This window comes from Physeter macrocephalus, chromosome 6 (genome assembly GCF_002837175.3).
Source record: "Physeter macrocephalus isolate SW-GA chromosome 6, ASM283717v5, whole genome shotgun sequence".
Lineage (NCBI taxonomy): Eukaryota > Metazoa > Chordata > Mammalia > Artiodactyla > Physeteridae > Physeter > Physeter macrocephalus.
The window spans coordinates 38,968,450-38,983,673 of NC_041219.1; the positions used below are offsets into that span (position 1 = coordinate 38,968,450).

The following is a 15,224-nucleotide window of genomic DNA, read 5'->3' on the forward strand; positions in this document are numbered from 1 at the left end:
TGTTTGTTCTTTAATTCTTCTAGGTCTTTGTTAAACATTTCTTGTATCTTCTCGTTCTGTGCCGCCATTGTTTTTCCGATGTCCTGGATCATCTTCACTCTCATTTTTCTGAATTCTTTTTTAGAAGGTTGCCTATCTCCACTTCATTTAGTTGTTTTTCTGGGGTTTTATCTTGTTCCTTCATCTGGTACATAGCCCTCTGCCTTTTCATCTTGTCTATCTTTCTGTGAATGTGGTTTTTGTTCCACAGGCTGCAGGATTGTAGTTCTTCTTGCTTCTGCTATCTGCCCTGTGGTGGATGAGGCTATCTCATTGATTTTTAAGAGCTCTTTATTTTTTAGGAATATTAACCATTTATCTGTAATAAGAGTTGCAAATATATTCTCATTTTGTTCTTTTGTTTTTGCCATACAGAAAATATATTTGTGTAGTTGAATTTATGAGTCCTTGTTTTTATGGCTTCTGGATTTTGTATCATTTGTTCTTTAATTCTTCTAGGTCTTTGTTAAACATTTCTTGTATCTTCTCGTTCTGTGCCGCCATTGTTTTTCCGATGTCCTGGATCATCTTCACTCTCATTTTTCTGAATTCTTTTTTAGAAGGTTGCCTATCTCCACTTCATTTAGTTGTTTTTCTGGGGTTTTATCTTGTTCCTTCATCTGGTACATAGCCCTCTGCCTTTTCATCTTGTCTATCTTTCTGTGAATGTGGTTTTTGTTCCACAGGCTGCAGGATTGTAGTTCTTCTTGCTTCTGCTATCTGCCCTGTGGTGGATGAGGCTATCTCATTGATTTTTAAGAGCTCTTTATTTTTTAGGAATATTAACCATTTATCTGTAATAAGAGTTGCAAATATATTCTCATTTTGTTCTTTTGTTTTTGCCATACAGAAAATATATTTGTGTAGTTGACTTTATCTGTCCTTGTTTTTATGGCTTCTGGATTTTGTATCATTGTTTTAGAAGTCTTTCCCACTCCAGTTACAAAATAATTTTCCCATGGCTTATCCTACAAACTTTATGCTTTGATTTTGTACTTTTGAACTTTTATCCAATTTGGAATTCATCCTTGTGTAAGACGTACAGTATGGCTTCATTTTTTCCCCAACAGCTCTCCTTGTACCGATACATATGTTAACTATTCCATTTTCTCTTTGCAGATTTGAGGTGCCTCCTATTTAATGTAGTAAATGTTATATGTATTGGTGCTATTTCTAGACTTGCTAGCCTATACCATAGATATTTCTATATATTCATGTTCCAGGGTCACGCTGTCTTTAAGTTTTGTGCTTTTAAACATATTTTAATATTTAATAGGCTAGCTCCTCATACTTACTTCTGTTTGTAGAATTTTCCTGTTATTGTCTCTTATTTTTCCATATAAACTACCTTAGGATCAGTTTGTCTATTTAAGTATTTATATACATATAAAAATTTATATATAAATATATGTATGTTCATTGGGATTACATTACATTTATAGATTAATTTAGGGAGAATTATATCTTTATGGTGTTGAGAATTCCTAGAAAAGAACACTGTTTGCCTTGCCATTTATTCTGGTCTTAAATTTTGTGGCCTTCAGGAATGTTGTAAATATTTTTTCATATAAATCATATATATATTTAAAATTAAATTCCTTCTTAACTTTTTTTTGTTGCTATTGTAAATGCAGTCTTTTCCTCCATATCTCTTGACTGGAGGTTGTTTATATATATGAAAGCTATTGGTTTCTATGTGTTATATTTGGACTGACTGTTTTAAATTTAACTATCTTAATGTTGTATTCCTTTGGGGGGCTTCTCTTAAATTTTCCAGGTTTAGAATTATATTACCTAAAAATCTCTTTCTAATTTATTTCTCTTATCTAATTATGTTGGCTTATTCCTCAAGAACATGTTAAGAGCTCTTGACTTTAATGAGAATGCATCTAGTGTTTCTTGGTTAAACATGATGCTGGCTTTGGATTAAGAATGAGATATTCTGTCATGCTAAGGAATATCTGTATTTTCTTATTTCATTAAACTTTTGATGAAGAATGGTTGTTGCATATTATCCAGTGCTTTCCATCATCTATAGAAGTGATCATATTATCCATATCCTAATATTGAACCATTCTTGAATTCCTAGAATACACCCCACTTACTCGTAGTATATTATTTTCTTTCATGTGTTGCAGGATTTTATTTGCTATTTTATTTAGGATTTCTGCATCAGGAGTCGGAAGTGAGATTGGTTTGCACTTTTCTTTTTTGTTGAATCTTTGTCAGTTGTTGGTATCAACGTTATTTTTCCTTCTTAAAAGGAATCTGGAAGATTCCCTCTGCCCCTACTTTTTTTCCTAAGGTCTGAAACAGTTTAAATAGTGTTGAAATTATTTGCTCTTGCAGATTACACAGAATTAATTTCTCTTTGAAGGCATCTGGGCCGAGTGTTTTGTGGGAGTAAATCTGTGAAATTTTTCTTCTTTTTTTCATATAGTAATTGGTCAATTTAGGTTTTCTATCTTCTCTGAGGTAAGTTTTGGTAAATTATATTTTCCTAGAAAATTATCAAATTCTTCCAAATCTTTAAATTTACTTGCTTAGGGTTGAACAAAGTGGGTTTGTAGATTCATTGAGTTTCCTTTGTGTCTGTGATTATTTCTGTTTTACTGCATTTTTGTTTGTGTAGTTGTGTTTTCTGCCATTTCTTTGTGAATAGGTTACCTAATTGGTTTAATTTTTTTCAAGGCAAAAGCTCTTGGATGTATTTATTGGTATTATTATTATTTCTTTTTTTCTGACGTATTAATTTCTACCTTTATTTTATTTATTTATTAATAAATATATTTATTTTATTTATTTATTTTTGGCTGCATGGGGTCTTTGTTGCTGCGTGCAGCCTTTCTCTAGTTGCAGTGAGCACGGGCTACTATTCGTTGCAGTGCGCAGGCTTCTTATCGTGGTGGCTTCTGTTGTTGCCGAGCACGGGCTCCAGGCACGGGTCCTCAGTAGTTGTGGCATGCAGACTCAGTAGTTGTGGCTCACAGGCTCTAGAGTGCAGGCTCAGTAGTTGTGACACACGGGCTTAGTTGGTCCGTGGCATGTGGGATCTTCCCGGACCAGGGATCAAGCCCGTGTCCCCTGCATTGGCAGGCGGATTCTCAACCTCTGCGCCACCAGGGAAGCCCTGCCTTTATTTTTTTAACTCCTTTTCCTTTCTTAAGTTTACTCTATTACTCATTTATCCAACACATATTTATTGAGTGCCTCCTGTGTGTCTGACTCAGATCTAGAAAGTTGGGTTATATCAGTGACCAAAAAAATTGACCAAAAAATTGGGCTTCCCTGGTGGTGCAGTGGTTGGGAGTCCGCCTGCTGATGCAGGTCTTTTTTTGTTTCTGATTTTTTTTTTTGTTTTTGGCTGCGTTGGGTCTTCGTTGCTGCATGCGGGCTTTCTCTAGTTGCGGCGAGTGGAGGCTACTCTTCATTGTGGTGCGCAGGATTCTCATCATGGTGGCTTCTCTTGAGGAGCACAGGCTCTAAGCGCATGAGCTTCAGTAGTTGCAGCACACGGGCTCAGTAGTTGCAGCACACGGGCTCAGTAGTTGTGGCTCACCGGCTTAATTGCTCCGCAGCTGTGGGATCTTCCTGGACCAGGGCTCGAACCTATGTCCCCTGCATTGGCAGGCGGATTCCTAACCACTGCGCCACCAGGGAAGTCTGGCAGGCGGATTCTTAACCACAGCATCCCCAGGGAAGTCCCTATGTACTTTCTTTTACTTTTGGTTAGTAACATAATTATTTCAGGCTTGGCTTTTTCCTTTGAGCACTATTTTAGCTTTATCTCATAGGTTTTGATATGTAATATTTTAATACTGTTATTTTCTAGATATTTTGCAACATTGATTTGGAGTTCCTTCTTGTCCTACGAATTTAAATAGAACATTTAAAAATATCCAGTTGTTTGGAGATATTATTTTCTGGTTATGTTATTCATTTTAACTTTACTGCTTTATGATTAGACTGTTTTCTGAACTGTTTCTTCTTTTGAGACTATGCTTAGATTTTGTTGTCTAATATATGGTCAGTTTTGTTACACTTGAAGAAGCACTCTGTATCTTCTTACAGACTTTTTGACATATATGTATTTGGACCAAATTTATTGTTATTTAGTTCTTATGTTGTCTTAGTGTTTGTCCACCTAGACTGTTATGGACTGAGAAAGGTTAGTAAGTTAAAGACTGATTTCTAATGTATGCCAACCTATTTCACCTTGTATTTCCTATTATTTTGTTTTTGAATGTTAGTGCTTTGATATTTCTAACTGCTTCATCTTCAGTGTGAGTTGTAATGCCTTCCTTATGAATTACAATATCTTCGTTGTAAACTGCACTCTTAGCATTATAAAGTCTTATTTAATTTTTTTTGGCCCTGAATTTAACTTGTCTGATATTGAAATCATGACCTCTAATTTCTTTTTGTTTTCATCTGAGGGAATACATTTGCCCACCCTTTTATTTTTAACCTTTATAACTCACTTATATACAGAACCATTAGAATTTGTTTTATTATCCAATCTGATATTTTTCTCTTACAAGGTAAGTCCAGCCCATATACATTTATTGATACAACAGATACTTTTGTTCTTAGTTCTACCAGTTTATTTTATATTATTATTTATATTTTATAGCTTTTAATTTAATTTTATTTTTTAAATTCAAGTTTATTGAAGTATACCTTATATTCATTAACATTCATCATTTTTGGTGTACACAACAAAATATAAAATAGTTTCATCACTTCAAAAACTTCCCCTATTTTGTCAGTGCCTCTCCTCACTGGCAGCCCCTGGCAATCACTCATTTATTTTCTGTGCTTATACTTTCACCTTTTCCAAAATCTTATATAAATGGAATCACATGGTAAGTAGCCTTTTGAGTTTGACTTAACTTCGCTTAGCATAATCCATGTTGTTGTGTGTAACAGTAATTAGTTCTTTTTTTAAATTGAAGTATAGTTGATTTACAATGTTGTGTTAATTTCTGCTGTACAGCAAAGTGACTCAGTTATACACATATAAACATTCTTTTTTTATATTCTTTTCCATTATGGTTTATCCCACGATATCGAGTATAGTTCCCTGTGCTATACAGTAGGATCTTGTTGTTTATCCATTCTATATGTAATAGTTTGCATCTACTAAGTCCAAACTCCAGTCCATCCCTCTCCTACTCCCCCTCTCCCTTGGCAACCTCTATGTCTGTGAATCTGTTTCTGTTTTGTAGGTAGGTTCATTTGTGCCATATTTCGGATTCCACATATACATGATATCATATGGCATTTGTCTTTGTCTGGCTTAATTCACTTAGTATGATAATCTCTAGTTGCATCCATCTTGCTGCAAATGGTATTATTTCATTCTTTTTTATGGCTGAGTAGTATTCCATTGTGTATATGTACCACATCTTCTTTATCCATTCATCTGTCAGTGGACATGTAGGTTGTTTCCATGTCTTGGCTATTGTAAATAGTGCTGCTATGAACATAGGGGTGCATATATCTTTGCAAATTATAGTTTTGTCTGAATATATGCCCCTAGCCGCTCATGGGCCTAGCTTCTCCAACAGAGAAGATTTTCCCAAATTCTGAGACGGCAAACATCACTAAATCACCTTTGCCAGGTAGCTGTCCTGTGTTATGTTTTCTAACTACTGCTAAGTCATTGCAAATGAGGGGCGTGTGGGATCTTCCCGGACCGGGGCACGAACCCATGTCCCCTGCATCGGCAGGCGGACTCTCAACCACTGCACCACCAGGGAAGCCCCTCACTGTAGTTTTGATTTGCATTTCTCTAATAATTAGTGATGTTGAGCATCTTTTCATGTGCCTATTTGGCCATCTGTATGTCTTCTTTGGAGAAATGTCTGTTTAGGTCTTCTGCCCATTTTTTGATTGGGTTGTTTGGTTTTTTGTTGTTGTTGAGCTGTATGAGCTGTTTGTATGTTTTGGAAATCAAGCCCTTGTTGGTTGCATCATTTGCAAATATTTTCTCCCATTCCATAGGTTGTCTTTTCATTTTCTTTATGGTTTCCTTTGCTGTGCAAAAGCTTTTGAGTTTAATTGGGTCCCATTTATTTATTTTTGCTTTTGTTTCTGTTACTCTAGGAGTTGGATCAAAACAAAATTTTGCCATTTATGTCACAGAATGTTCTGCCTATGTTTTCCTCTAGTAGTTTTATAGTATCTGTCTTACATTTAGGTCTTTAATCCATTTTGAGTTTATTTTTGTGTATGGTGTTAGAGAATGTTCTAATTTCATTCATGTAGCTATCCAGTTTTCCCAGCACCACTTATTGAAGAGACCATCTTTTCTCCAATATATATTCTTGCCTCCTTTGTTGTAGATTAATTGATCATAAGTGCATAGGTTTATTTCTGGGCTTTCTATCCTGTTCTGTTGAACTATGTGTCTGTTTTTGTGCCAGTACCATACTGTTTTGATTACTGTAGATTTGTAGTATAGTCCGAAATCTGGAAGGGTTACACCTCCAGCTTTTTTCTTTTTCTCAGGTTTACTTTGGCAATTCTGGATCTTTTTCAGTTCCATATGAATTTTAGGACTATTTGTTCTAGTTCTGTGAAAAATGTCATGGGTATTTTGATAGGAATTGCATTGAATCTGTAGATTACCTTGGTAGTATGGCCATGTTAACATTATTGATTCTTCCAGTCCAAGAACACAGTAAATCTTTCCATCTGTTTGTGTCATCTTCAATTTCTTTCATCAGCATCTTATAGTTTTCGGAGTACAGGTTTTTTGCCTCCTTAGGTAGGTTTATTCCTAGGTATGTTATTCTTTTTGTTGTGATGGTAAATGGGATTGTTTTCTTTATTTCTCTTCATGCTATTTTGTTGTTAGTGTATAGGAATGCAAGAGACTTCTGTGCATTAATTTTGTATCCTGCAACTTTACCAAATTCATTGATGACCTCTAGGAGTTTTCTGGTGGTGTCTTTAGGATTTTCTATGTATAGTATCATGTCATCTGCAAAATGACAGTTTTACTCTTCCTTTTCAATTTGGATTCCTTTTATTTCTTTTCCTTGTATGATTGCTGTGGCTAGCACTTCCAAAACTGTGTTGAGTAGAAGTGGCAAGGGTGGGCATCCTTGTCTTGTTCCTGATCTTAGAGGAAATGCTTTCAGCTTTTCACCATTGAGTATGATGTTAGCTATGGGTTTGTCATATATGACCTTTATTATGTTGAGGTATGTTCCCTCTCTGCCCACTTTCCGGAGAGTTTTTATCATAAATGGATGTTGCAGAATTCTTTATATATTCTGGGTACAAGGTCTTTTCCAGATTTGTGTTTTGAAACTATTTTCTCTCAATCTTTGCTTGGCTTTTCATGTTATACACAATCATCACTTGAGGAGCAGAATTTTCAACTTTTGGTGAAGTCCAATTTATCAACATTTTATATGGTGGATTTTGCTTTTGGTGTTATATCTAATAATCATTTGCCAAGAAAGGTCACAGTTTTTTCCTAGATTATGTTCTAGATGTTTTAGGTTTTACAATTTTTACATTTTATAATTTTTTAGACTTCACATTGGTTCATTTTGAGTTTTCCATATGGTGTAAGGTGTAGGGATAAAGGTTCATTTCTGCTTTTTGCAGATGAAAGTCCAAATATTGTAGCACCAATTGTTAAAAAGACTTAACCTTTATTTATTGAATTACATTGAAGTTTTGTGGGAACTTACTTGGCCGTGTGTGTGTGTATATTTCTGGACTCTCAGTTTTGTTCCATTCCTTTATATGTCCTCCTTTCACCAATATCACACTGTTGTGATGACTGTGGCTTTGTAATAAGTCTTTTTTTTTTTTTTTTTTTTTTGCGGTACATGGGCCTCTCACTGTTGTGGCCTCTCCCATTGAGGAGCACAGGCTCCGGACGCACAGGCTCAGTGGCCATGGCTCACGGGCCCAGCCGCTTCGTGGCATGTGGGATCTTCCCGGACCGGGGCACGAACCCGCATCCCCTGCATCGGCAGGCGGACTCTCAACCACTGCGCCACCAGGGAAGCCCTGTAATAAGTCTTAAAGTCAGTTAGAATGGGTGCTCCAACTTTGTTCTTCTTTTTCAAAACTGTTCCTTTGCTTCTGCATATTAAGTTTGTAGAATCTGCAAAAAGTTCTGTGAAATTTTGTTTAGGATTATATTGAATCTATAGATAAATTTTGAAAGAATTGACATCCTAACTATATTGTGTCTTCCAATCCATGAATGTGGTATATCTCTCCATCTATTTAGGTCCTTAATATTCTTCATCGGTGTTTTGTAGTTTTGGAGTTTTTAGCAAATACATCTTGTACATACCTTGCTATGTTTATATCTAATTATTTTGTGGGTTTTGGTGCTATTGTAAATGCTACTATTTTTAAAGTTCAGTTTCCAGTTGTTCATTGATAGTTGAAGAAAAATGATTGATTTTTGTTTGTTGATCTTGTATGAGATCCTATTAAACTCACTGGTTAGTTCTAATAGCTTTTTTGTAGATTCTTTGGGATTTTCTATGAGTATAATCATGTACTCTAGGAATAAAGACACTTTTATGTCTTGATTTGCAATCTGTATACTCTTTTCTCCCCGTCTTATTGCACCTGTCAAATGATGTCCCCATTTAAGTAGGGGTGGCATTTTTGCGTTTTCCCTGATCTTAAGGAAAAGCATTCAGTATTCATTATAAAAATGTTTCTAGCTATAGGTTTTCTTTATGGATGTACTTTATCAGGTTGGAGAAATTCCTTTCCGTTTCTAGTTTGTTGAGAATTTTTATCATGAAAAGATTTTGAATTTTGTTAAAAGCTTTTTTGTACCAAGATCAACATATGGTTTTTCTTCTTTAGTTTGTTAATAAGGTGGGTTACATTGTTTGACTTTCAAATATTGAAACAGGCTTTCATCCCCAGGGTAAACTCACTTGGTCATGATAGTTTCATACATATGTATAATTGCTACATCTGAATTGCTAATATTTTGTTGAGGATTTACATTCATGAGAGTTATTGATCTTTAGTTTTATTTTCTTTTAATGTCTTCTGGTTTAGGTATCAGGGTAATCCTGGCCTCATAAAATGAGTCCTTCTCTTCCTTTTTCTGTAAGAGTTTGTATAGAATTTTATCTAAAATTTTAAATCCATGAGCTTAAACGTGTTCATAGTATTTCCTTATTATCCTTTGAATATCTGTAGGATCTGTAGTGATGTCCCTTTTTTCATTCCTGATGTGGGTAGTTTATATCTTCTTTTCTTTTTCTTGGTCAGTGTCCCAAGAGGTTTATCAATGTTATTAATCTTCTCCAAAAACCATCATTTAGTTTCTCTGATTTCTTTGGTTTCTTACTGTTTTTCTGTTTTCAATATTATCGATATATGCTTTTATCTTGTGTTCTTGCTTTGAGTTTAATATATTATTCTTTTTTTATTTTCTTTAAGTGGAAGCTTATGTCATTGATTATAAATCTTTCTACTTTCCTAATAAAGCATTTTAATGCTATAAATTTTCCTCTAATCACTGCTTAGCTGCATCCCACAAATTTTGATGTTATGTTTTCATTTTAATTCAATTAAAATATTTTCCCTTGTGACTTTCTTTTTGACTCATGTGTTATTTAGAAGTGAGTTGTTTAATTTCCAAATATTTCAGGATTTTCGAGATATCTTTCTGTTATTTCTAGTTTAATTTTCTTATAGTCAGGTTACATATGTTGTATTGTATCAGTTCTTTCACATTTTTTTGAGACTTGTCTGATGGCCCAGAATATGTTGGTGAATATTCCATGTGTACTTGAAAAGACTGTATATTCTGCTGTCATATGGTGGAATGTTCTATAAATGTCAATTAGGTCAAGTTTTTTGTTAGCATTTTCTATGTTTTCTTTGCCCTTGTTGATTTTCTGTCCATTTGTTCTATAGTTTACCAAGAGAGGAGTATAGATGTCTCTAATAATAATTGTGGATTTGTCTATTTCTTTTTTTACTTCTATCAGTTTTTGCTTCGTGTATTTTGAAACTCTATTAAGTACATACACATTAGGATTGTTGTGACTTCTTGATGAATTGCCTACTTTTCATAGTGTAATATCTTTCTTTATCATTGGTAATATTTCTTGTTCAGAAGTTTACTTTGATTAGTAAGATAGCTACTCCAGCTTTTTTTTTTATTAGTGTTTTCATGGTATATCTTTTTTCCACTCGGTTACTCTATGTCTTCATATTTAAAGTAGATTTCATATACTCAACATATAATGAGGTCTTGCTTTTTTATCCAGTATGACAGTTTCTAATTTTTAGTTGCTATGTCTAGACCTTTATATTTAATGTAATTAATTTACATGGTTGGATTAAAATCTTCTATCTTGCTAATTGTTTTCTATTAGTTCCTTCAGCTTTTGTTTCTTTTTTTCCTCCTTTTATGCCCAGTTTATAGGAAGCACACAGGATAAATGAACAGTTAAGTGTCACTACAAGGAAGAAATCAACCAAATCAGAATGTGCGGCATTCCATGGAACAAATAACATGATGTTGCCAATAAACCAATGGCATGAAATAGAATTTTTTTTAAAGGCTTGAGAAATAGAACAAGGCAATTATATCTTTTATGCAATGTGTGGAACTTGTTTGGATCCTGATTCAGACAAACTAGAAGATGTCTTTGAAAGGAATAGAGAAATTTGAGTACAGACTCAGCGTTAGATAATATTAAGGAACTACTATTCATTCTGTTGGGTATAACAATGGCATTGTGGTTTTAAGTGTTTGTGTGTGCATGTATGTACGTATATAAATACATATTTAAAACTTGTTGGTTAGAAATGCTTAACATCGTGAATTTGCTTAAAACACTCTAGAAAAGAAAAAGAAGCATGTGATAAATTAAACTGGCAAAATGTTGCTAATTATTGATGCTGGGTCATGGGTATTGGAAGGTTTGCAGTTTTTCATAATAAAAAGGCTAAAAACAAAACTCAACAAAGTAGAGTGCACACTGAAATAGAGAACACAGAAAAGAACCAGGTCTGATAGGGAAATGATGAATTCTGTTTGGACACGTTTAGTTGGATGGACCTTCTGGGGCTTTGAAATGGACGTGTCCTGCATGCAGTTGGTCCAGAGTTCTGAAGTCCTCTGCTCTAGAGATGGTGACTGAAGCTGTGGGCATGGAGAAACTATCCAAGGAAGGAATACAGTGTGATAAGAGAGGGCCCAGGACTAGACTTGGAAGAACCGGAAGATGTAATGGCCAGGTAGAGGGGGCTGAGCTTTGTGACTGGGGAGAAGTAGCCAGAAGATGGAGGGGGTCACAAATGCCAAGTGAAGCAAACGTTTCCAAAAGGAGGAAGGGCTAACAGAGCCAAATGCTGCCAGATGTCAAGCAATGTGAGGACCAAAATGAGTCTATGGGTTTGTGTCGTGGATGGAGGTTGCTGCCTGGGTGGGAGCTTTGTAGGCAGAGGTACAAGAGTGAGGTGAGGAGTGAATGAGAAGTGAAGAAGAGGAGACAGAGAGTCTAGAGAACTCTGAAGAAGTATGTCTGTGAAGTGGAAGAAAGAGGATAGTAGCTTGAGGAGACAGAGTGAGGAAAGAAGAGGTCTTTTGTTTTTAAGTTGAGACATTTTTGAACACGTTAAAATGACAAGAGGAATGATCGAGAGAGAGGAAGAAGTGAATATGCAGTAGAAGGAGCAGTCAGCAATGGAAGGTTCCTGAGAAGGCAGGAGGGGAAGAGATGGGGCTGGCTCCTTGATTCTGTCAGGAAGGCTGACTTCTTTTGGGGTGTTTCCCCTGAGAAGTAGGAGGTGATGCCACCTGCTGGTGGAGAGGGGGTAGGTGGGGGTTTGGAAGTGAGAGGAGCAGGGAGAAGGTTGTAATAAGTCATGGAAAAGGAAAGAGTGAGTGAGCAGAGGAACACAGTTAGGACTGCTCAGCTAGGGGGAGAATCCGAGGGGGACTGAATGAGAGCAGGGTAGGCGGTGTTGGTGGAAGGCAAGGATGGTGTGGATGGTGAGGGTGGGGAGAGGTCCTTGTGGCCGGCATGACTAAGGAGGACCTCATGGAGGACCCCGGACCTATGGTGATGAGCAGATGATTTTGATGGTGAAAGCCTGAAAATGGTGCTCAATGTCTCCTCGACTCCAAATTCCCGTCTCATATTGCAACCGACTGCCCCCTCAACCCTTCACCCCTCTAGCCCCCCGCCCCCACCTCCTGCCCCCAAACAGTCCTTGACTTTCCAAATCTGACATGGCTTCCGGGTCTGTGTCAGGGTTGTTTGTCAGTTTAAAAATGTACTGTTGCTTCCCAGTTCCTGCCAAGAGGCAAACATTGTAGTAAGCCTGAGTCCCAGCTGGGTGGGCAGGCGTGGCAGTACACTGCAGATGGGGTTCCTGCCTGCCTGGGGAGCTCCAACAAGACTGGGCAGCATGAGGAGGAGAGGCCAATTGCAAACGGTGCTCTCAGGCCCACTGCCCACTGTCATCACCCCTCCCACAAGCCTCTTCAAAAACACGAAGGATGGTGTCTTACTCGCAAACAGGGTTCTGGATGCTGCCAAGCATTGCAGTGGGCTTTTCCCCACACCTGTGTATGCTGTGTCTCCCTCGTCGACCAGCGTGGGCACCAGAGCACATTCTGTCCACGCCCTTCTCAGACCCACCAGCTCTCCACAGGGCTTGGGCTGCCGACCCTGTCCCTGAGGTTGCTGCTTTCAGTGGCACCTAATGGTTGCAGTCAAAACACCATCAGAGGAAATAAGACTCTGTAGGGGCCTGTGGGGAGGACTGGGCAACACACGAGGCACTTAGCGTATGTCATTTCTCTTTCTAGCTTAACTCAGGTGATCCGAAAGTTTGCCAAGCAGCTGGATGAGTGGCTAAAGGTGGCTCTCCATGACCTCCCAGAAAATTTACGAAACATCAAGTTTGAATGTAAGTATGAAGTTTGGGAGCAGAGGGGAAGGGAGGGTAACATTTTAGTGCCACATATTTTACATAGGTTGTTAATAAAATAATAATAACAGCTAAGAATTTACTGATTCTTACAAAGCACCAACTATCATGCTTAGCACTTTCCATGCATTAACTTAGTTAATCCTCACAAAATGTTTATTATGGGTGGCACACCTCTCCTTTACAGAAAATGAAACAGGCTCAGAGAGGAAGTAAGCAGCAGAGGCAGGATTGGCCCCTAGGTCTGTTTGACGCCAGAGTTTCTGCCGTCACCACCACACTCCTTCTCCCATTTAATCCTCACCCATCTCTGCAATGTAGGAAACAGTATCCCTCTTCTACAGGTGAAGCGCCGAGAGGCAAAGAAACTTCGCCAAAGCCACACAGCCACACAGATGGTAATTAGGGGCCAGGAGTCAAACTCACGCCTATCTGACCCTAAAACGGAGATTTCCCCCAAGCTCCTGTCCACAAAGTGGGGGTAATAGAAGACAGAAAAGAGCTTCAGGGCTTCACATATTTAATTCTCTGCCTAATGAGAAAGCAAAATTAATATTTCTCATGGGGGATTCGGACTGTGAATCTTTTCTCTGCTGAGCATCACCACTCATTCCCCAGCATTCATTTTGCCTGAGAAAACTGGTCCTGTTTCTCCGTCTCGATGTGTCTTTACTTGTGGGAAGTCTCACGTGCTATTAAGCCAAGGTGAAATGATTTTAAGCAAAATAAAGTTTTAAGATATATGTTTCTTAAAACCCCATTTGAATACAGCTGGCCATTCTTGCCCGAAATAAGTGCCAGCAAGGAAAATGAAGGAGATCAAATTACCCTCTCTCCACAGGCAAAGGGGGCCCTTTCAGACGTGCTTTGAGGCCGCCTGCCGTGCCCATCACCTATTGATAAAGCCTGCTTTATTTCACGGCTCTCAGTTCTTTTCTTTTCATGAGCACTAAATTCCACATCACAAAGTTAAAGAAAAAGTAATTAAGGAGAAGGATTAACGATTGATCGGCCTGGAAAATTAGAAGTTCATCTGTCCCCCGACTCCACCTGCCCCCCCCATTCCTCCACCCCATGCCCTATTTTTCCAACCAAGCTGGTTCTGAGTACAAATTAGAATAATCGCAGGGAAATTTCTGATTGTTTCTTGACCAGTTCAGAAATTAATGAGAAGACTGCCCCGTGCCCATTTTAATTACGCTGGCAAAGCAAACCTGTTGAAAGTCCGAAGCCAGGCGGTTTGTTGGACCTGCCACCTATGGGAGCCTGGAGATGCCCACTCTCCCCAGGGAGCCTTGGGGGTGCACTTCGAGAACGTGCAAGGAGTGGAGACACACACCTCTCCAAAGGACTCTGTAAGGATGAAGACCTTGGGCTGGCACATGGCTTGTCTGCTTCGAAATCTACAGATATAAGATCACCCCACTTCAAAGCATCAGCCTATTATGTCAGCATAGGACCCAGGATCATCCATACAAATAGGTCGTGGAGACTGTTGGATGAAAACGACAGATTATGAATGCAAAGCCACATTCAAGGTGCCACCCAGGGTTCTATCCTAGAAGCAACCCTGCTCAATCAAGGTTTCCTAGTAGATATACTACTTTTTAAAGGGCCTTCTTCAAAGCTTCCACTTGATTCCTGCAATTATTTATGGGGAGAAGTGATTGAGCTTGCAATTAGCGAAATGAAAGACAAGTAAATAATTGCTTTTACTCACGGTTGATTGACGCCACAATTTCTCACACCTGCCAGTGTGGAGTGTGGGCAACTTTGAAATATGTACCCCAAATATCGTCATCTTAGGAAATAGTTGTCCATATGGGAGAACAAAGAAGCAAATGCAGGGTTTTGCCAGTGGGTGCAGAAAATAGGGTTGGACAGTGACAAAGTTAGGCAAGCAGCAAGGAAGCTACTTTTTGAAATCGGCCTGCGGAAAATCCAAGGTCGGACCATAAAGCATAAAATATTTCATACTCACTCTTTTCTTCTTGCAGTGTCGAGAAGATTTTCCCAAATTCTGAGACGGCAAACATCACTAAATCACCTTTGCCAGGTAGCTGTCCTGTGTTATGTTTTCTAACTACTGCTAAGTCATTGCAAATGAGGGGCAAATCCACAGTAACTCTGGAGAGGATCTGTCAGGGTGTGGTTGTTTAATAGTACACTCTCACCATTATCTTAAATTTCTACAGATAAGGAATTGAAACACCAGCCAATCACTAAAT

The 15,224-nt window shown here is 37.9% G+C and overlaps 1 protein-coding gene across 2 annotated transcripts in view; it reads left to right on the forward strand.

The window, feature by feature from the left end:
* RFX4 (regulatory factor X4) overlaps positions 1 to 15,224 on the forward strand; it is a 170,335-nt gene that overhangs the window by 110,011 nt on the left and 45,100 nt on the right. For both annotated transcript variants that reach the window (XM_024127375.2, XM_024127376.1), the window contains 2 exons: positions 12,875 to 12,975; positions 14,994 to 15,052. In XM_024127375.2, coding sequence (XP_023983143.1) covers positions 12,875 to 12,975; positions 14,994 to 15,052 — 160 coding nt within the window. The remainder of the gene's footprint in view (positions 1 to 12,874; positions 12,976 to 14,993; positions 15,053 to 15,224) is intronic.